Below are 23,535 nucleotides of genomic sequence, written 5' to 3'. Positions count from 1 at the left end.
GCAGTCAAGACAGTATACTTGGATGTTAAAAAAACTTTTGATAAAGTTCCCTACCAAAGGTTCATGAGTAAACTTAGCAGTCATAGGCTGGGGGGACAGGTTCATGTGTGATTGGTAACTGGCTGAGGGATGGGAAACAGAGGGTAGGAATAACTGGACAGTTTTCACAATGGAGGTAAGTGCGGTCTCCTGGGGACCTGTATTGGGACCAGTGCTCTTTAACTTGTTCATAAATGATCTAGGTTTTGAGGTAACCAGCAAAGTGGTCAAATTTGCAGATGACACTGAACGATTTAGGGTAGTAAAACCCACAACAGATTGTGAGGAGCTTCAAAAGGCTCTCTCCAAACAGGATGAGTGGGTGACAAAATGGCAAATGCAGTTCAATGTAAGCAAGTGTAAAGTGATGCATATTGGGGCAAAAATTCCCAGCTTCACATATATGCTGATGGGGTCTGAGCTGTTAGTGACTGACCAGGAGAGAGATCTTGGGGTCATGATGGACAGCTTGTTCAAAGTGTTGACTCAGCACGTGACAGCTGTGGAAAAGGCAAATTCCATGTTGGGAATCATTAGGAAGGGGACTAAAAATAAAAATGTAATAATATAATGCCCTTGGGTAAATCTGTGGTACAGCCACATTTGGCGCACTGTGTACAGTTCTGGTCAACATATCTGGACATTGTCGAACTAGAAAAGGTCCAGAAGAGGGCAACCAAGATTATCAGGGGCCTGGAGCACCTTTCTTATTAGGCAAGGCTACAGCATCTGGAGCTTTTTAGTTTGGAAAAGAGGAGACTACAGGAAGACATGATAAGAGATATATAAAATTATGCATGGAATAGAGAAAGTGGACTGAGGGTCATCCCTTGAAACTGAAGGCTGGGAAATTTAGGACCAAGAAAAGGAAGTACTTTCCCACACCACACATAATCAACCTACGGAATTCTCTGCCATGTAATGTGCTGATGGCCACTAGCTTGGATAGCTTTAATAGTGGCTTAGACAAATTTATGAGGCACAGCGCTATCAGTGGCTACTTATCTGGTGGCTATAGGCCAGCCTCAGAGGCAAGATGCTTCTAAATACCAGTTGCAGGGAACAACAGCAAGCAAGACGGCATGCCCTCACCTCTTGCCTGTGAGCTTCTCAGAGGCATCTGGTGGGCCATTGTGTGAAACAGGATGCTGGACTATATAGGCTTTGGGCCTGATCCAGCAGGACTGTTTTTATGTTCTTAGAGTACTCTCTTTAATGCTCCAATGTAAACAAGCATCCCCTTCAACATCAAGAATTAGCCAAAATGGGATATATATGAAGGAAAGAGCAGCCTAAATATCCGAATCAGTGCTCCTGATAATTTAAGGCAGGACAAAATGAATTCTTAAGACCATTGGTAGGAACTTGAGTGCCACATGACTGCAATTAAATGAAAATTGCTGACAGATGAGCTCTGTTCACAGGGGTTCCCCACCCCCCTGCATAGTCAGCAAGTTTCTTTGTTTCACGTGTGGTTCCGGCAGGGAGAAAGAAACAGCAGGTTGTGCAGAAAAAAACGACAAAGAAACAAAACAGAGGCAACCAAGCTGATTATATGATCTAGTATGGGCCCATTTTAGTCCTAACAATTCTGTTACTGGGAGTACTATGCATCTATGGCCTGTTATTTTTAAATCTGTACTCTCTGTGCAAGACTTACTAGTATCTGTGTAGAAAGAACTAGAGTGCACTGATGTAGCAACAAAGGTTTGTCACTCTAGTGATGACAAACAGGACAAAACAATCCTCTCAATGTAAGCCTGTTCTAGGTGGAGAGGTTACTCTTTGCAGTCCATTCAATTTACTGGTACACTTACAAAGCAGCCTTGCAGCTGGAGTTAAAACATGTGCTGAAAAACACTCTTGAAATTTCAAGTCTCTGCTTTGTTTCCACTTCCACATATGAAAACTTGACATGAGACTTGATCCAAGTGTACACCCTCCTGAATATATCCTAACAGCAGAAACTAGGACAATATGAAATATTTTTAGAGAGGCTCCTGAGAAGACCATGAGATGGATATAAGGTTGATATAAAGCTTTTGCTAAAAAATTCATGTACAAAAAACAAACACTGTTGTTGATAGGGATGTGCAGCGGCGGTTCAGCACCACAGGGAGGGCAAGCATGACCTTTTTTTTTTTAAAGGAGAGCTGGTCCTTACCTGCTCTCCAACACAGCACTTGTCCCAAGTACCCATGCACGGCACTACAACACACATGGTGTTTGCAAATTCGTGGACGCCATGTATATGCTGGTACCGTGTGGTGGTATTTGGGGCAAGTGCTGCAGCAGCAGGAAGCTGCATGTGGCGGTGAGCAGGTAAGGACTTTCTCTTTCTCTCTTTTAAAAAAGATCCTGCTTGCCTTACCCTGCCCTCCCCCTCCCCCTAGCGCCAAACCAGTTCAGACTTCATTCAAAACGGTTCAATGCCAAACCAGTGCACAAACCTCTGTTAGTGCACATCCCTAGTTGTTGATCTTCCAACCTTGTTTTCTTATCCTTCTTAAATAGCTAATTACATTCATTCCTAAGAAGAAGTTGCAGAGCAGTTAAAAGTTCTGGCAGCACTTCATGCTTCCTTGACATGTAAATGTTCTGGATTTACTATGCCATCACTAGTCAGAAGTACTCTGCTGCTCAATACTTGAGAGATACCACTGCCATAGCAGAGACCTTTTATACAAGATCTGCATAGCAACAGAACTGGGGTGAAACAGAGAAGTGTGCCACATTGATTCTGGTCATCCATCTTTCCACTTTTGCAGTTACCATCTGGGCAAGACCCACGGCTGTCAGAGCCCAAACATTCACTAGTAAGACCAACTTTAAGATGCATACATCTTAAATACTGGGTTACCTCAATATCTTCATAAAGCTAGCTCAGCCAGAGTCAGTTGTACAGCACTGTAACCAAGATGCTAGCAAAATCTCCCAATTAATCCTCTTAATTTAAGTGGAATCCAGGACGTAATGAATGGATTTGGTTTTTAAAACAACAAAGGCATTCTTGCTTGAAGTATATCACTAACTATCCACTTCTCACTTTTACTTGAGACAACTAATAGGTCTAGCTTCTATTACTGGTTGTATCATGAGAGTCATAAGAGTCTCCAGCAGTAAATGCTCAAGCTACTTGATGAGTTGTCCATGACAGAGGGCACTTAAATTAGCAATTCATTTTAGAAATATATTCTGCTCTCTAATGAATTAACCATTTTCACATTTGTTTCTGCTACTAATCGTGCTTTTTGGAATAGTGCTTCAACTGAGACTTTAATTAATGAAAGCCATTGTTAATAATCTAATAAAGGGGTGTCAAACTCAACTGGGTGGTGGGCCGGATTTGATTCCAATGCACTTCCGGGGGCTGCACAAAGCCCAGTGCTGCCTTCTGTTGCCTCACACTGGCCTCACGCCACCGTCTGCCTTCCTCCTCCCCCCTCTCTCTTCATTTCTTCCATTTAAATTAGCTGAATACATTACCTATACATCAGCATATGCTTGTGTGTGTGGGATTTTCCTTGTATTTTTTAGAAGAAATTTTGAATATCATATTTTCATGGGAGTAGAGCCTCTAAGTTAAGCAGCACAGCAGGTGGCTTTTCATTCTATATCCTGAATCAAGAACACATATTTTTAATTTGTTAATACTACCTTTATTAGATGTATTAAAGTTTCTTGAAGCTGAGATCTACTGAGCACTGTGGGAGGTAATGTTTGAACATCCATAGCTCCAAGTGTAAGAGGAGAAGAGGAGCTAACTTTGTTTTCCATTTCAGATTTCATAACAGACTGCTGGAATACACTGGGTGATAGAAGAACTGAAGGCGTCATTGTGGTTGTAGCTGTAGCAAACTGTGGGGAAGCAACCTGTAAACGGCAACAAAATAAGTTAAGTGGTAACAAGTAGGGTAGGTAACATTGTATTGGGTCTGACAGAGCTGACTTATCTAACTTGCTCTATATTGGGAACTGTTGGCTGGAATTCCACCAGGGCAGTAGGGAGCTCTATCAGAACTGTTACAAGGCTCCCTGCTATCATGGCAGAACTCAGCTGGAGACTTGACAGCTGTGTTGGACCCTTCCTCCCACTCACTGTCTTCTCTTTCTCCTCCTTTCCTGCTCCTTTGCCTCACAACATCCCCTCCACCACTCCCCCCTCTCCACACCCCATGGCTGTAGCCTCAGAAAAAAACTACTATTCCTAGAAGGACCTGGGAGGGAAGATAAAAGGGATTTCCCTTTACTTTAAAACGCTAGTTGCAGAAGGCAAGGAAGTTCCTTGCATGCTTCCTCTGGAGCAAAGACCATGCACAGCAGCCTGTCCCCAGCCCCTACCTAATCATAGGCTGTGCTCTCCATTATGGGATGGAGATTTGGTAGAGAGGGACAGAGAGAGGGGAGATGCTACAGAGGTGAGGTGAAGCGACAGAGGTGGTGGTATCAAGAGGTAGGGTTCAACAGAGCTGTTGGATCACTTACCTGACTTAACAGTTGGCAACAGCAGATATGACATTGTTGGGTCAATGGAACAATTTGTTATGGGGTGGCTAACAAATAAAGATGATGATGATGAGGGTGGCACTGTCAGGTCGAAGCCACCTAATGGCGCAGCGGGGAAATGACTTGCCTAGCGAGCAGGAGATTGCTGGTTCGAATCCCAGCTGGTATGTTTCCCAGAATATGGGAAACACCTATATCAGGCAGCAGCTATAAGGAAGGTGCTGAAAGGCATCATCTAACACTGTGCGGGAAGAGGCAATGGTAAATCCCTCCTGTATTCTACCAAAGAAAACCATATGGCTCTGTGGTCACCAGGAGTTGACACCAACCCAAGGACACAACTTTACTTTACCATCAGGTTAGCATCCAACTTTCTAGGCCATGCATAGGCCTAGTAAGAAATATAATTTAAAGTGCCACCTAGATATAAAGTGACAGTGGCACAGGAAGTGGCTCTTCTCAACATTTCTGTTCGACATTTACCAGAACAATCCCCACACTACCAAAATATTGTCTGCATATCTCCTTAGTTAAAACTTTCAGGAACTCTAGAGTTTAGGATTTTTCCTAATCAAATCATTAATGAATATTGAAGATTAAGACATAAATGCATATTTACAATAATCAGAGAGAAAACGTTCAAAATTATATGAACACTGAAGTTAATTTGCAAGGTACTTTATAGATCTCACAAAGTAATTTGTTGCCTCCCCCCTGCACCAGTCAGATCTAAACATACTACTAAAAGTTTTATATGATGCAAGAATAATAAGAATGAAATACAGTTCAAGTGATTGAACTGAAGAAGCCTCACAGAAGTTGTGATTAAAAAAACCAAACCACCCTTGTGATCAATATGATGAAAAAGCCCTGAGATTAATTTGGCTTCATTAAGTATATCTTCAACCGACTAGGGATGTGTAAATCATTTTGAAGTTGAGTCAATTTGACCTCGAAACAAATGTGCCCAGTCACCCTGGGCCAAATTCGAGCTCAAATCATATCTCCCTAGATTCAGGGGCAGAGCCACCATTGGGCAAACGGGTTCAAATAACCCGGGCCGCTGCCAATCAGGGGCCATGCCTCACGGCCCAAACATGCCCCCGCGTCAGACATCAGATGCGGGGGGTGCTGGTTTAGCTCCCGAGTGGGGCCGCGCAGCCCCGTTTGGAAGTTAAATGGCCGGCGCTGCATTTGCAGCGCGGCCAGGAGTGGCTCTTAAGGCAGGGAAGAGCCACTCCTGGCCGCACTGCGAACGCAGCGCTGGCCTGGCTCTAACTCCCGAATGGAGCTGCACAGCTCCGTTCGGGAGTTGGATGGCCAATGCTGCAGTCACAGCGCAGCCAGGAGCGGCTCTCCCCTTTAAGGCAGGGAAGAGCCGCTCCTGGCCGCACTGCAAACATTCGGGAGCCAGACCATGCCCCCTGCATCTGATGCGGGGGCGGGGTGAGAGGGGCCACTGCACCGCGGCTAGGCACAGGCAGCTCGTGTCGTGGCTCCATGCCTGCCTAGAGTCAACTCAAATAGAATCAAGATTCGAGTTTCCCCTAATCATTCCCCTAGATTCCCAGCTTTCTTTCTTTTGTTTTTTAAAAAGCTAAGCTCTAGTCCTTGTAGAAGTGGAATTATGAAGTAAAACGTGCAGTCACTATTCTGCTCAACCACTGGGCTTCAATTAAGGCAGTTAAAGCACAAGAAAGTTAAAGGACTGGCTAGGAAAGATTCACAATAAGTAATGCCCTGAGGAATGCTGCCTTTGCTTTTTATCAGCAGGAGATCTCTGTTCTGGAGATCTCAGTTGAGAGGATAGCTTGATTCTGATGTTAATCACGGCCTACCAGGCTGTGTATTGCAATGTTTAAGGTCTTTGGCTTTATAGTGCAATCCTTTCTATGCATGCCTTCTTAGCAGAAAGTACCACTGGTTTCAATCAGATCTCCTCTCAAGTAAGGGTGTACAGAATTGCAGCCCTAGCTGTTGTTGTTTTTTGGTTCGATTGCTGCTGTTAAGATGTCAAATAGTGTAGTCTTCATTTATTTTCTATAGATATTATTTTGTTTCTGTGTGTTTTTAAATTTTGCTTTAAGACACCATGAATTCTTCCTGCCCCCTGCTCTTTTTAAAGCCTATACTGGAGAACTTTGTTACTCGCAGGGGTTCCAAACCTCGCCTACTGCTGTGAGTAATGGTGCCACGAGTAACGAGTCATTATTGCTATAGGGGAAGTGGGGTTAGGTTCCAAAGTGGAGGGAAAATGGGGGGGGAAACATTTTTAAAAGAGTCAAAATAACTTTAAAAAAACAAACTTAATGTGGCATGCTCCAAAGTGGGTTGGGATAGGACACACTGGGTGCCAACTAACTCTCAACCCAATTGGTACTCAGCTATCTTAAACAAATTTTTGAAGTGTTTAGACTCTTTGGTGTGTAATGAATCCTCATAGGGATTCATTATGATAAAAAGTCATAATACACCAAAGGGTCTAAACACTTCAAAATTCCTTAAAAATAAACTGAGTACCCCACTGGCTTGCGGGTAACTAAAATTCATTTTAAAAAATCAATCTAGTGCCCCACCTCCCTGAAATCTGGATGGTAGGTGGCATCCCTACTTACCCCACTTTGGTGCCCTCTGGACCTTTAAAAGTGGGTCAAATAGATTCAAATCTGAATCAAATCCAACTCAAATTGAATCTGATCAGATTCGAGTTTGCAGTTTTGAGTTTGAATCAAATTTTGTGGATTTAATTAGACCCCAAATCAAATAGGAAAAATCAATTTGTGAGCATCTCTACAACAGACACTCAATGTCTGTTAAAATTAAAATTTGACATATTGATAATGAAGTTCAAATAAATATCTGTTGCAGTTTATAATATGGATTGTGTTCTAGCTTTTAATACCTTCGTTTTCTCTACTCATATGCTTTTATAAGCATACTCTGATCATATGCTTTTATAAATAAATTAGATATGTGCTCCGGAAAAGCCAAGAACTTGAAAAACATTTTGTAGGCAATACTCAACTGCAAGATTTCTTTATGGGCTGATAACAGAGCACGCTTCCATTCTAGTGAGAACCAGAGATGATTTTTTTTTAAAGGAGTGCCATACTCTGGGAGAAGGGTATTATTCAGGGCTGAACAGGGCCCTCCAGCTGTTTTTTTTTACTACAATTTCCATCATCTCCAGACACAGTGACTAATAATCAGGGATTATACGAGTTGTAGTCCAGCATCTGCAGGAGGGCCAAAGTTGTGCAGCTCTGGTATTATTTCATCCAAATAATTGATAAGAGTCAGGGTTCAAGACATCCAGTCCTGAACAAGGATAGAATTGGATTTTGTTTAGAAGAGATTTAGCCAGGTTACCTAAGAAATTTCTATGAAATTTGACCAAGACAAAATTAACCAGTATTTTGCACTTAAGTCTTTCTGTAAAATCAGGTAGTTTATGTCTGAAGTGTAGTGATGAGAGGATTTAAATACATACTTGGCTTGCCTTAGACAAAGCTTTGGGATGTGGAAATGTATCAAGCTCCTTACTTTGCTGTGTAGCCTGAAAATTAAACATAACAATAAAATGCCACATGAATAATTGCTTTTCTCCCATGTCAAGCCTTGTTCTTGCATTTCTCATACTAAAATTGCACTTTATATAACAGATTCAATAAGTAAGTGTCCATATTTTAACGGACTACAAGAGCTCTAACCAAAAAATATCAGTTATGTACAGAAGGTTCCTTTGAATTCTTTTGCTGTACTGTTCTTTCCAAAACAGAGCTGTTTCTTATTCCTCTCCTCAAAATAGGGCTGAATGCGAATGCAAGACTTACTGTGTAGTAAGTGCCTGCTTGCTACTAAATTTGTACATGTGCTTGAGATTAGGCAATTTTGAAGCCTTAAGCAAGTCAGGAGGACAAAGTTGAGGCCTGGACCTACATCTCCCAGATGCAAGTCTACCTCTCCCAATCAAGTGAATCACGCTGGCTTTACTAAGTAATCAACATTTTGTTATGGAAGATTATAATAGATTATCTGTGTTAAGACCACAGATTTTTTCCTGATCATTTTTGTCTCTTTCTTTAACGTAATGTAATCGATTGACCACTCCCATTAAAATTATATAGCTGGCTAGTCCATAGGAGCAGCATGATATGGAACTAGTGACCACCTAAAATCCTTTGAAAGATATCAAGATCAATTCATGCAAAGACAGAGATGCTATGTTGGCACATACAGGTCTCAGAAAGATTCGTGATGACATGGGAAGTACTGCTTTCAGCAATAGACTACAAAGGCTTCCACAATCTAAAACAAGTTCAGACTTTAGCTTTTTAACTTTTAAAAGCCCACTCTCCAATAGAGCAAAACTTTGCATTTTGCCAACACAAGCATACACCCCACGCAAATATATACATCCACAAATTACCTGAACAGATGGAAGCATTTTAGCAGTCAGAACCTGTTGCTTGGTGTGGGATTCCTTGAAGCAATCAGGTGTTGCCAGCTGGCTAACAGTTATTGGGGTTTTATTGAGTGATTGTTGCATTTGGTCATGTTGTGGAGTCAACCTGAGTTTTTGAAGAAGATCCATGTTTGGAAGTGAAGTGTTTGAAGCATCTCCTGCATTGGTTGCAGCCAAAGATGTTATGAACTGGTTTTGACTGGCAGTTAGGTTTTGCGGACCGTGGTTCATTTCAGATGGTGGCTGATTCACAAGTGGAGATATCTGCTTGCTAGCCTGCTGTATAACTTGCATTATGTTATTGTTTGTATTCATAGTCTGAAGTATTTGCGCAGAGGGAGTTTCTGTTGCTAAGGCTGAATTAAGTATAGGGCTTAACTGCACAGCATAGTTTGCAGTTTTATTTATTTCAGGCTGAGAAGCTGAAGGTGGGGCAATTAGCAAGGGTGGCACACACTCCTGTGGCAATAAGGTAGAAGAATTGTTTTTGAAGTTTGGACTATCCAGCTTCCCTACAGGCTGATGGATTACAGTTGATTGTTCAAATGAAAAAGGTAAGAGCAAGTTGTGCTCTCTGCATGAGATGTCATTCTGCAACTTCTCTGTTCTCTCTGGATTGGAATAGGAGACTGAAACGTGTTCCTTTGGTAATGAAGTTCCAAATAATTCTTCCACTGTTAGATGTTTATGGATGGATGGACATGGCTAGAAAAAGGAAAAAAGATCAGGAGGTCCACTTAAAATATTACACACAAGCACATATCCTTTATACTTTTACGACAAATAGTTGTTCTAGCAGAACTAGAAAGAAACCGTTTGTACAAACAGAAAGACCAAAGTTTTGCATCGCTCTGAAGAGGGTCTGATCTATAAAGAGGTGTAGGTTTTCCTAGTGCTTATTGTACTCATTTGGAGCACAGTTCTTCCCTTGCCAAGGATACTGCTTAATTCTATAAGCACCACCTTCGCAGCTGGTTTAGGCTGTTATCAATCTTTTAAAATACATTTATGTTCATCTTTTTAAAGTGTTTGTATCTTTCTCTTATGGAAACTGTCAACAGAGATTGATTCTTAGAACTCAACTGTAAGATAGTGAGGCTGTTCTCATGAGCAGCCAAGCTTGGCTGCCTGTGAGAACCACCGGGATACATATGGATCCCGGTGGTGGCATGGCGCCATACCCAGTGCTGAAGCTCGGTTCTTAGCCTGGGTTAACAAAGCAAGCTGGCTCTTAACCCAGGCTCTGGGATTGTGTGTCAGTGCAGGCTGCTTGCAACCCGCTCTGACACAGAGATGAGCACCTAGAGTGCCAGTCTCCTGGGGGAATAGTCCAATGCACCATGATCATTGCACAGTACATTTTGAGATTCCACCAGCCTTCAGAATGCCACTCCGGTCACCAACATGGTGATTACGTGTGTGGCAGCATGGTGTGGCTTGAGCCAGTCAGGATCATCTGAGGGGAAGGTAGGCTTAACCCTGCCTTTCCACCCGCCCGTCCACGTGATTGTGTGAAAGGCCCCATTCTGTTTTAAAAATTAAATGATGCCTAAAAACTCTAAGACGTATCCAAGAAAGTTTGCTTACCTGTAATTTATGATCTGGAGGTGATCTGTTGTCAGTCATGAAAAATGGGTGAAGAAATGCTCATGAGAAATGGGTGTCAGTCATGAGAAATGGGTGCAGTGAGGGGCGCCCTCACGGGCACCCCTCACTGGCGCCCCTCCCTGTCATGCACATGTTCCATGCCTTGCTTTTCCCAGCATCCGGGCATTATTTTGTCTCAGTTTCTTGGAGACCCGTCTGATGATAGAGGACCCACACAGAGTGGGATTCACTGACTGAGTAGGCAAGTCAGTCTTGTATTGAAAATGCTGCAGTGGGGAGGTACGGACAGGTGTCATGACTGACAACGGATCACCTCCAGATCATAAGTTACAGGTAAGCAACCTGTCTATCTGGAAGTGATCCGTTGTCATCATGAGAAATGGGTGACTAGCTAGCTTTTCCTCTTGGTGGAGGGTGCAGCCATTGCATCCACTATTGGAGAACTCGTTTTAGTATTTCTCTCCCAAAGCTGGCTTCCGCAGCCAAGCGTAAATCGACAGCATAATTTTTGATAAAAGGCAGGTGAGATGACCAAGTAGCCACAGCACAAATGTCCTTAAAGCGGAGGCCAGATAAGAAAGGCTCCATTGTTCCAAAGGAGCACGTACGGTGTGTGTGCGCGTGCGTGGGGGATGGATATTATTAACACCCCTCAAAAACTTCTTGCACATCGGGTGTGAGAACACGGAGTGGCCTTGCCAGCCAGCATGCTTCAAAAAATGAGTGGCAAGGTGGACCCGAAGGGACATGTTAGCTAAGCCAGCTAGTGAGGTACAGGAGGGCCTGAGTTCTAGAGGTTTTCAGCGGGCGAAAGCCATGGTCCCTTGCGTACATGATGAAATGCTTCCACTTACTCGTATAACTCTTCTGAGTGGAAGCTCTTTGGGAACTGAGAAGGATATTCTTCCAACAGCTGACCTTCCAGGCTGTGAGCTGCAAGGTTCGTAGAAATGGGTTCAAGATTTCCCCCGCATCTTTCGACAGCATGTCCGGATCCAGAGGCAGGTGATAGAAGTTGCCATCCATCAATCTGAGTAGCGACGCAAACCAAGTTTGGTGAGGCCACCACGGTGCTATTAAGATGGCTTGTGCATTGTCACGTATCAGCTGGCCGACTACCCTGTTGAGCAAGGTTTGAGGGGGAAACAGGTAAAGGAGGTCTCCTCCCCAGTGATGTTGAAGTGCATCCCCTAGGGAGCCAGGTCCAATGCCCGCACTGGAACAGAATCGCGGAAATTTCGTGTTCATTGCCAAAGCAAAGACTAGGGATGTGCGAAACGTTTTGGGTACAGAACGATCTGTACTCGAAACAGCGAATTTCGGGTGATTCGGATCCGAACCGAATCACCCTCTAAGAAATCCGAATACTTTCGGATCCAAACCGAATCACCCCTGTTTCGGATCCGAAATATTCGGATGTTTCGGAGCTCAATTTAGTGAGCAATGACGTCTATTTGAATTTCCCGCCTTTTTGCATCCCATTGACTTCAATGCAAAAAGGTCAGATGTGACGTCTGCTCAAATTTCGGGTCCCAGGGGCAAAATAGTGGGGTGGGGTGGTAGTGCCTAATGGGTGGAGGCTACCATCCCAATTGCAGAGTGATTGGGCAGAGGGCTGATTTTTGGTGAATTTCTGAAATTTATGCGTTTTTAAGGTTTTCCCCCTTTAGGTATAATGGAGGGTGTATCGCTTCACGGCACAACGAGCGATTTTTCAGCGTCTGCTTTGAAAAGGATCTGCAAAGGCTACAAGAAGCGGGGACATGTTGCTCTCTCAAACAGAGTAAACAGAGTTCAAGTTCATCAGTTGAGGGAAGCTTCGCCCGACATTGAGAGTAGCGCTTAAACGCCATTTCCCCCCTCTCTTTTCTGATGGCAAAGCCGTGGAAGGGAGTCGCCAAATCCTAAACAAAGTCCAAAGAATAGTCAACTTACAGTCCAAGTATCAAAGTTCAAATACCTGAGAACAAAGTCCAAGGGAAAGATGAAGAATAGTCGAGATCACAGTCCGAGTTAGCACTAGAAAATCTGTCCAAAGTAACACTTTCTTTTCTAAAGCTGAGGAGCAATGAACCAGAGGTCTCAATGCATCAGCAGTCAAAAAGAAGCTGAGACAAAATGGTGCCTGGATGCCGGGAAAAGCAAGGCACGGAGCACGTGCACGGCAGGAAGGGGCACCAGTGAGGAGCTAGTTAATCCATGCATGAGGTCCCTGAGCAGGCGCAGTAACCCATTTCTCATTATGACAACGGATCACTTTCAGTTCTAAAAAATTTGAGGAGAAAAGTCTTGGATACAAGTGTGGTTTTTAAACAGTGGGATATAGAACATTGAAGCTGACTATATACATCAAAATGTCTGTTCTTTGTTGCAGTTCTCTCTTTCTATTTTTAATTTACGCAATTTTAAAAAAGGTATGGAGAGAAGCCTTGTAGTAAACCCATCATGTGTATTGCATTGCCATTATATCAACTAATTCATTTGAGGAGAGAAGACTTTACCTGATAATTTAAAAATCATGGATCATAGCCCTACTAGGAGATGGATTAATTTTCAGTCATACTTCTTAGCTTATTACACCACTCATCCACATTCTCCCACATGGTGGTCTCAATGATTCTTCAGCAGCTTATCAAGTTAGCCTCACAAATGTTAGCCAGTGTGGTGTACTCTTTAGAGTGTTGGACTAGGACCAGGGAAACCTGAATTCAAATCCCCATTCAGCCATGAAACTCACTGGTTGACTCTGGGCCAGTCATGTATCTCTCAGCCTAAGCTACCTCACAGGGTTGTTGTGAGGATAAACATAACCATGTACTCTGGGATCCTTGGACAAAGAGCAGGATATAAATGTTTTTTAAAAAATAGATTTTTCAAATTGCAAGATCAAACTATTTTAATTAGTCCAAAGTGTTCTTAATGATTGAATCCCACAATAATTTAATTAATGGCTCTGGTTTCTTAATTTGCTCATCTTTCTGGGAAGAGCATTGCAGCAACTAATATGCAGGCAAATTGTTCAGGTCGGCACAGAGACCATTATCCTGTCCTATGCATAGCAATGTTGCACAACCCTGTCTCACCCCTTCCCACTGAGCTGGGATGTACCAATGTGGCAGATCAAACATGGCAACCACTTTGGTGCACCCAGTGGCCAACTTCTCCTAAAGCCCCACATGTCTGTTACTCACACAGGAAGTAGGCGTAACACTGGGAAAGGAGCAAGCTGCTGGATGTACAAGAGGCTACCACGTCTAGCTTGGTTTGTTGCTGCATGCCTGGCAGGGCTTCAGCATAGAGGAAAGGAAATGGGGTTGTATGTCATTACTACAAGATTCTCTTTGCACTCTATGCTCAGAAGGCAGGGGTCATGACCTGCATCAGTACATTTTGCTTGGGGGTTACTCTGCTGTTCTGTTTGGGGTTGCTGTTCTACCACAAAGCATTAGGCAACAAGTTCCAGCATGAGCACCCTACCACTGAAAGGACCAAAAACCTTACTTTCAACTATATGTATAATACGTTAGGATCCTTATGTGCTGACTTTGAAGGCAAGTCTTATTACAATCTGCAATTCAACACCAAAATGACTGGCACCAAGTTTTCCTATCCACATCAGCAGCCTAAAACACTGACAAGACCACCTCCAATTAAATGCACAATTTAAGGAACTGAAGCATCTGACATTTTTCCTCTCTGTAAAGAAGATTATCTCAGTGGTACCAGGCAAAACGGTACCACTGAGATACCATAGTGGTACAACGGTACCACTCTATTCCAACCCTATTTCTAGAGAGATTCTCCAAGGTTAAGTTGTGCATCATGCTTTTTCTTCCACTAGGTGGTACTATTTGCAGGCATAAATCATAACTGTAATCCTGCAAGTAATCCTGCTCACTGTATTATTTCTCACAACCCAATTCTCCTTTATTTTTAACTTGAATTTCTATCCCACTTCTTGGCCAAGAACCTAGCTTAGTTAACTAAAAAGACATGGGATAGCATGCACAGTTGTCCTTATTCCAGAGCAAGTACTCTTGTTCTAAACTATGGACTCTTATGGGTGCTACCCCACGATTTCCAGTGCCCATTACACAGTTTAAGATCAGTTACCTTATCTGATAGCTACTAAGAATTTTACTAACAAGGATGTGCAGTTTACTCCTGTTAGGCTATGGTTATCCCTAGATGACCAGGCATCCCCTCTGCTGCCCTAAGGGCAACTAGCAACAGAGACAGAGCCACCTTTGGAACCCCATAAATGTATCATGTTTAAAAACAGCAGAGCTATAAGCAGCTGTGTATGCGCATTCTTATTTTTCTTCCTAAAGCACTACTGGAAAGCTTCCCAGTGTGTTAGGTTGGTGGGTTTTTATGTGCAGTTCTGGTTTTTTTGTTTGTTTTAAGAGAAACCAACATGCAGTCCCTCACCTAGACTGATACAATACCAACAGAAATGTACCACGTGATTGTTCTGAAGCTCATTGTTCTACACAGAGCTGATTGACACAGCTCTATCAGAATGAGGGCGGAAATGCTGTTCCAGTGAAAAGTAAGGACACACTAACAAAACTGTGAGCATTCACAGAACTTACATGGTCTTGCTGTTGTAACATTGATGAGCCATGCTCTGAAGTCTCCATATTTTCAATCTTCATAGGATTTAGACTTTGTTGTGTGCCACAATTAAAGTCACTCTTCTGATTCTAGAAGATAATAGATTAATGCCTCTGATATTCTAGCTCAAAGTAAATGAGACATTTATTATAAATTTTTCCATTTCTTCAGAAGATTGCTCTGCACTGAGACTATTTCATGGTAGCTGTAAATTTCCTTTTCTAACCCCACCCCTTACACCATGGTTTTCATAAAGCCCCACTCCTAAAATATTGTTGGAAACACTGTTCGATCATTTTGGATAAACCCTGCCCATGCGATGAAACACAATGATATCATGATGGTCATTACTTGATAAAAAGGTGTGCAATAAATACCATGGTTAGAAATGTGAAGGCCTGGAAGAAAAACAGGAAAAGATGGCAACACACAGTTTTCTGGCCCCCAAGGCCGGCCAGAGATTGAAAAACTGGAAATGGAAAAGCTCAATAAAAAGCTCTTAAAATAAGGCATGAAATGCTTTACAAGGCATGGTTTTAAAATATTATCCCTTTCTGTCCATTGCTCTTTCTTCCATCTATGTCATATAAAAAGCTAATTAGTCTATTCAAGAGGTCCCTGAACAGACGCAGTAACCCACTTTTCATGAATGCCAATGGATCACGATCCAGATCCATTTGTTTCTAAAAACAAAAAAACCCACACACGTTTTCCCACCATGGCTTCAAAACTCCTGGAAATTTTGCATTTCTAACCAGGGCTACTATCACCTAGTTTCTAAAACAAATTTTCACCGATGCTATCAGCTATCAAGCATGACTTCTGCAGTTTGCATTACTCAAATAAAATGGAGACAAGATCAAACATCTAATGCAACGGAGTTTTATACATCCATTGTAGTTTCACAACTAGGTAGATGTTCTCTAGAGGGAAAACTAACTTTTGTTTGTGAAAAAACATGCCAATATGTACACAAAACAATTATGACATTAGGTTGCATAGTGCAGAGCCCAGCATATTTCCAGGCATTGGGCAAATGAACCAATAGCACTAAAATAAAATGATTATTTAGTTTCATGGTTCAAGAGACCTGCCACTTTAAATCCTTTCAGCATGCCATTTTTGATATATTTATTCAAACAGAACTAAAACTGCCAGGATATGCTATTGTTAGGAAAAACTTCAGACTATATAGCACCTTCTACCAAGTTTGTGAAAGTGCCAGCATCAAAGGCTAGCAAATCAATACAAGGAAGCCAAGCAGAGCTGGCCAGCACTCTCCCAGTTGTGGGGACTTACCACTTACTTTCCTATTTTTATAACTTTCCAAATACATGCTCAGTGTAGGGACTATGTTTTGCTTTCAGATTTAATACACACTTCCTGTGGATTGACACACATCTACCTCAAACCCCACCACCACCACCTTTGTGTCCCTTTGAGCTTCTAAGATTTCAAAGTGATTAATTCTTTGGGCTTCACATTCCTTATTAATTTTGTTATTTACAAATAAGATTCTAATATGTTGTGGTTCTTTGTAGGATTTGGCTACAATATTTCATTTTCTCTCTGAAGAGGAAAATAACTATATAAAGCATCTGCCCACTAACCATAAAGAATATAACCAAATTCATTCATTTTCACATATGGACTGAATGTAGAAAGTACTTGAAGGATTAAGCTGATTTAGAAACCTAGATTAAACCAGGGCCTTTACAAATCTCTTTTCTCACTCCCGCTCTGCGCCTTCTCATGTTGTTTCTCTGCCAATCTCATGTGGGCTGCACAGGATTATTTTATGATCCATCTGGAATGTACTAGGCAGATAACATTTTCTTTTCTTAAATAGTAAAATCCAAATTAATCTATAATTATTAAGTGAAGTGCCACAGAATAATTGGCACTAATAAGAGCAATGATGTAAGATAATATATGCATAAATTAATTACATACACCAACCAACCACCAGTAATAAAAAAGACACAAAACATGAAGCAACAAGGTGGAAGATACATGATGCATGAATAGAAGTGTCTACAATTAAATAGCACCAAACACCAATTCTCATCTATATCACAAATAGAGGCTGTCTCCCTTTTATTCATCTTAAATTTAGATAGGCCTCATATTCTTTAAAACAGGCATTGTTCTGCAGCTTAGAAACAACCTGGATGGCTTTAAGAGGGGTTTGGATGACTTCATGGAGGAGAGGTCTATCAATGGCTACTAGTCGGAGGGCTGTGGGCCACCTCCAGCCTCAAAGGCAGGATGCCTCTGAGTACCAGTTGCAGGGGAGTAATGGCAAGTGAGAGGGCACGCCCTCAACTCCTGTCTGTGGCTTCCTGCGGCATCTGGTGGGCCACTGTGCGAAACAGGATGCTGGACTAGATGGGCCTTGGGCCTGATCCAGCAGGGCTGTTCTTATGTTCTTAAACTAAGCATTTCCTCTGATCACAAGAGGATAGCTGAGTTAAAGAACATTTTTATAGCTGGAAGAGTTATGCAAAGTATGAGAGAAGATGTGGAATTTGAGTCTCTACCTCCCACAATCAGAGTACAAAGGCAATATAATAAATTTGAGTAGTTCTAAACATAGAGCGGTGTACTGTATACATTTAAATCAGTTGATTTAATTCAGCCTGTCCTGTCTATTTATATTAGCCCTCTAGAGAAAGGGGAAGAGAGTTTTCAGATTTAGACAAACTAGGCTTGATGATTGTGACTTTACAAGACAGACAAGCAGGGAGATTTTCCAGTGTGGATCATACTTATGAAAATTGCCAAATGAATTTCAAGCAGCAATCCTGTGCCTTTTACAAGATGGCAAATATACATTTTGCAAGTGAAGATCTTTCCTTTCTTATTTTGTAAATGTAGCAATAATGCTACATATTTACTGCCATATATTTACTGAAATCAAGATCTCCCCTTCTCAGCAATATTCTGCGTGGCCATTCACCTTCCAAGACTATCTTAGGAAGATGTGAGGAACTACATAAGGGGTGGCAATATTGTCCTCCTTTTCTGGAGCACCATACTGGAGAGTAGTACTACAGACTGGAGTAAGGACTCACATTTCTGAGTACTCCTTCATGTAAAATACTCACTGCAAGTAAAAAAACAAAAACAAAAACAGCACCCCAAGAAAAAGATTCTAACACAGCCTACTCCATGTTATGCTAGTTTTCTATTTGCAGGATGATTTCTTATAACAGTTTTTAAAAAGGTAGTCCAAAGTAGTTTAGAATATTCCATCACAAGAAAAATGTGTTTTATCCTTCAACACCTTATGCTTGGTGTTGGTGGAGGCAGCAGCTTTGAGAACCTAGGCAGTAATGGGGAAAGGTTCAGCCGATGGATTTGTGCTTGCTAGGATATCATAAAGTATTAAAAGGGTACATGAAAAATATGGCACCATATGTACAGATTACAATCTGAAAGCAAAAAGAGTATTAAGATGTTGAACTAAAAGTTTCAGATTTACATATATAAACGATGTCTCCCCCCTAAAAAAAATGGGGGGGGGGGCGAAGCTGGCAAAAATAACCTCTCATTGTTTCTTCTTGAAATTAGTCAGCCAATACTGTTAGGGCACATTCTTATTTTATTCTTTGGAGAGAGAAAAACTGATGGTGGTTTTATTTTTTAAAAATGACAGCAAATCATTCTATGCTGGATAAACATCAGTATCCTTAAGATTGCTGTTCTGAGCTCATTGAAAGCCTTTAGCCTTTTGCTTCATGATTCAACATTCCCTGAAGCAGTTTAAGATTGCAGTGCATAGTCTATGATGATTCATGGCTCACTCTATTTCCCTCAGTGAGTTTGGGGAAGGAGAAAGAAAGCATACTGCATTATAGTACAGAAGTTCATAAGAAAAACCTCTACAGAATGCAAAGTTGTGCTATACTGACTAGTGAATACTTTCACTGCCCACTTCTCCTGAACAATTTGTAATATTACTAAGTTCATAAAGGGGAAAACAAACAAACAAACAAACAAACCTGAAGTAATATCTGAACTTCTAGAAAGAGAGCAAACTAGAATTAAAATTCATTTTGTCAAAAGCCTAATTATATAGGTTATAGTCTTTTTGTCTCATTCTTGTATCGTGACTTTGATGAGGGTAGCACCCCTCTCTTGGTCCTTTTAGATGTCTCAGTGGCTTTCAATACCTTCAACCATGATATCCTTCTGGAGTGCCTGCACGGGTTGGGTATTGGGAGCACTGTTTTGCAGTGGTTCTGTTCCTTCCTTAGTGGGCATTTTCAATCAGTGTGCATTGGTGGCAAGTGTTCTGCCCTGTGGCCACTCCTCTATGGGGTTCCTCAGGGCTCGGTTCTTGCACCCATTCTTTTTAACATCTACATGAAACCCTTGTGACAGGTCATCTGTCGGTTTGGGGTGAGATTCCATCAATATGCCGATGATATTGCCATCTTATTGCCAGTTGTATATTGCCACCCCAAGCCACTCCAGAGATGGTGTTTCTGTGCTTGCCCAGTGTCTGGAGACTGTTAGGATCTAGATGGGCCAAAACAAGCTCAGACTTAATTCTGAGTTGATGTTGCTTACTTCTTGACCTGGCCAACTGCCAAGTTTGAGCCTTTCCCTGGAAGGGGTTGCACTGCCCTGGTCCGTGACTTGGACTTGCGGCTCCTGCTCAAGCAGCAGGTGGAGGCCATGCCTAGAGGTACATTTGCCCAGCTTCGGCTGGTCCGCAAGTTGCAGCCCTATCTCAACCGACAGGCCCTGGCAATGGTAACTCATGCGTTCGTCATCTCTCATCTGGATTACTATAATGCACTCTACCTGGGGTTGCCTTTGAAGACGACCCGGAAGCTTTAGTTGCTCCAGAATATGGCAGCCTGCCTGCTTATGGGCGTTAGAAGATATGATAGTATGACACCTCTTTTGCGGTCACTGCACTGGTTACCTATCTGCTTCCGGGTCCAATTCAAAGTGCTGGTACTCACCTTAAAAAACCTTCAGGGCTTAGCGCCTGCTTACCTTCAGGAACACCTCTCCTGGCCAGTCCTGTCCTGTGAGATCTTCTCAGGTTGCCCTTCTTTCGGTCCCTAGTCTCAGAGAGGTCCATAGTACTAGGGCCTGTGAAAGGGCTTTCTCTGTTGCTGCCCCCCTACTCTGGAACTCTCTTTCCCCCAAGATTTGGTCTGCCTCCTCCCTTACAGTCTTTAAATCCTTATTGAAGACATTTCTTTTCCGCCAGGCATTTGCCCTTTAATTAAGGTTTTGTTTTGTTGTTGTTGTTTGTCTCGGATGGAGTTCTTGCTTTGTACACCACCCTGAGTCTGTGGATTGGGTGGTATATTAAATATTTTAATCAATTAATAAATTCTGTATTCCCTTTAAACCTGCTTTGGGATGGGGTTGACCCCAATAATAGGGGTATGACGCAAGGCAAGGGGTGCCTCTCCTCCATGCATGTACAGTGCTTACCCCAGGCATAATTCTTGCAAGTTACTTCAGCTCTAACCAAAATACATAGGCTTAGATCAGGCGTGCTCAACTTTGGCCCCCAGCTGTTTTTGGACTACAATTCCCATAATCCCCAGCCACAGTGACCAATAGACAGAGATTATGGGAGTTGTAGGCCAAAAGCTGCAGGAGGGCTAAGCCCTGGCTTAGATCCAAAAGCATGCACAGAAAGTATCTTCAACTCACAAAATAGCAGTTTCTAACCTAGTAGAAGAGTGATGTGAGAAAAATGGTCCCAAATCCAGAAGTTCTTCCATTTGCAAAAACTATTTCACAAGGCCTTTCCTATGGCTCACTAGACTATATACTGTATTCACCATCTTTCTCATATTCCAACACATCCTCAATACATTGTGTTTCTGCTGTACCTGTTTGCCCAAGAGTTCACAAAACAGCACTAATACATTTTATCTTCCTTTCTTTGCAAGCAATGGAAAACTGTGCAATGGCCTCGTTATATATACAGGGGATTAGTTTTACATAACAGTAAATCAGACTTCTCATGCACAGTGTCTCTCTCTCTCTCTCTCTCTCTCTCACACACACACACACACTTACTTTCCTTACCCGTTCATATTCAACCTTGGCTTTGCTAAGCATCTCTAGGATATCAATAGATCTATTTTCACTGCAACCATTTGTCCTGCTGGGACTTTTTCTATCCTGTGACAGTTGCTGGGATCTCTGAGACTCTTCTTGTATCACTCTATTACAGAGGAGGGGGAAAAAACTCTCCATGTTTAGAATGTATTACATATGCAGTAATATACACCATTTACCACAGAAGTTGTATGCTATTTGAGTACATACTTGATGAATGCTTTATACATATTAACTTTTAAAGATTTACCCATCAGCTATCTGAATTTTTTTGCTCTGTGCCTCACAAAACCTGCATAGTATGTATAGTGTTTATAGTATAGCAGGGGTAGACAACATTGTTGCCTCCCACTTGTTGCTAAACTACAACTCCCATAATCCTCAGCCACAATTAACTGCAATTAATTAACAGACTAACTCCAACAATACTATACTCCATTTGTTGTAACCAAGTTAGGCCACTACATGGTCTCCTGTAGGTAGCAGAAATAAGTTTGGATTCCAAGGAGTCAACTGATTACATAAGACCAGAAGATTTACCAACGATTAAAGAAAACATCCTAAAAACGTATTGCAGATTTCATCAGATACTTAGCTGCTCGTATATCTTCTCAGCCATTGGGACTCTCTGGTTCCCTTTTCATGTGCATACATGCACACCCTCCCCTTTTGTAGAAATAGCTATATGCAGTCAGGAGCATAGGGAGCTCACTGGCATCTCAGGGACAGGCTCCAGCCAGGGACCCCTCCATTCACCACTGTTGGTATGTGCTTCAGTCACATGGGGCATGACCAGTACCCGGAAGGGGTTGTGTGACCCCGCCTTCTGGATGGTAGCCATGCCCACTGTATGTATGTATGTATGTATGTATGTATGTATGCATGCATACATGCATGCATGATACATGCACCAATGCAAGGGGCGTAGCCAGCATCCAGAACAGGGGCACACAACCCCACTCTCAGTCCTTCCCAGCCAAGGAGCAAAGGGCTGGCTGAATGCTTGCTTTCTTGGAGCAAGGGAGAGTAAGAAGGAGCAAGAGAGGGTCCTTGCGTCACGCTTCAAGCTGGCAAGCACTTCATTCGCTGGCTGGATATAGCACGACGATGATGACGAAGATGACAAGGGCACGCTCTGGGGAAGGGGTGCTGTGGCAGCCCACCTGACCCCAGCAGCCCAGGGACATTTCCACCTCCTTTTCCAATGGTCGCTACACTACTGCTTGTAGTGTCAAGTGTTTAAAGGGGAGATCAATAAATCAAGTCACAGATTTTTCTGCAAAATATCTTATTAATCACCATTGCAGAACTGCTTTATTACAAAAAGGAACCAAAATGATTTGTGTGGGTTTTTTTAAAGAGCATTTTAGAAGACTATTCCTTAGAGTTGTCCAGAATGAATACAACTTCAATTGTATTTCAATATGAAGGCACAGTTTTCTCATAAATTAGAAAAAGAAATTTCAGATGGATTACTGGAACAGCATCATTTAATGAGAGAAGGAGAGTGTGTGTGCAAGAACAAACAAAACCAGAGAGCAGAAATATGGAAAATACAGACTAGCCAACATGAGAAAAGGTGAAGGAACAGTTTTCTCATAAATTAGAAAAAGAAATTTCAGATGGATTACTGGAACAGCATCATTTATTGAGAGAAGGAGAGTGTGTGTGCGCAAGAACAAACAAAACCAGAGAGCAGAAATATGGAAAATACAGACTAGCCAACATGAAAAAAGGTGGTATATGTACATTATTTTACCTCAATTTCTCTTACAGGTTCAGAATGCTATATCTCCACTTGTTCTAATCAAATGTTTGTTGTGACCTACTTTGGGTCTTATAAGGTAAGAGTGGGATAATTTATTTATTTGAAAAATAAAACCACTTGAACTAACACACTATACCTCCAATGAAAGTGATGGGAAAAGAGGGAGGTGCATTTATCCATTCTCCACAACTAACAACTAAAGAGCAGTGAGAGCAGATTTGAGCTCTAATGCAAGCAACATCACTTCTGAAGTATCAGGCTATGTTACCAACAACTGATAGGAAAGCCAAAAGGTGCTATCATATAAATCACAGAAGATGTCAATCATTTTCTACCTTCACTTCTTGTCATGAAGGATGCCAGAACAAAATAAGCCCTTCCAGTAGCATGTATTGCTTGCTCTATAATTTCCTATTTCCCAGTCTAGAGTGAG

The 23,535-nt window shown here is 42.1% G+C and overlaps 1 protein-coding gene across 3 annotated transcripts in view; it reads right to left on the bottom strand.

Moving 5' to 3' along the window:
* DCP1A (decapping mRNA 1A) overlaps nt 1-23,535 on the bottom strand; it is a 56,976-nt gene that overhangs the window by 7,618 nt on the left and 25,823 nt on the right. Inside the window, exons 5-9 of one of the 3 annotated variants that reach the window (XM_053298365.1) lie at nt 21,293-21,440; nt 15,214-15,324; nt 8,975-9,715; nt 8,036-8,101; nt 3,697-3,912 (exon numbers count right to left, since the gene is read on the bottom strand). In XM_053298365.1, the coding sequence (XP_053154340.1) occupies nt 3,697-3,912; nt 8,036-8,101; nt 8,975-9,715; nt 15,214-15,324; nt 21,293-21,440 (1,282 nt within the window). The remainder of the gene's footprint in view (nt 1-3,696; nt 3,913-8,035; nt 8,102-8,974; nt 9,716-15,213; nt 15,325-21,292; nt 21,441-23,535) is intronic. The other 2 variants (XM_053298364.1, XM_053298363.1) reach the window with 2 other exon arrangements.

Source organism: Hemicordylus capensis, chromosome 2 (assembly GCF_027244095.1).
Source record: "Hemicordylus capensis ecotype Gifberg chromosome 2, rHemCap1.1.pri, whole genome shotgun sequence".
In the NCBI taxonomy this organism is placed as follows: Eukaryota; Metazoa; Chordata; class Lepidosauria; order Squamata; family Cordylidae; genus Hemicordylus; species Hemicordylus capensis.
Note: the sequence above shows the minus strand (reverse complement) of the source record. Positions and strands in the feature narration are given on the sequence as shown.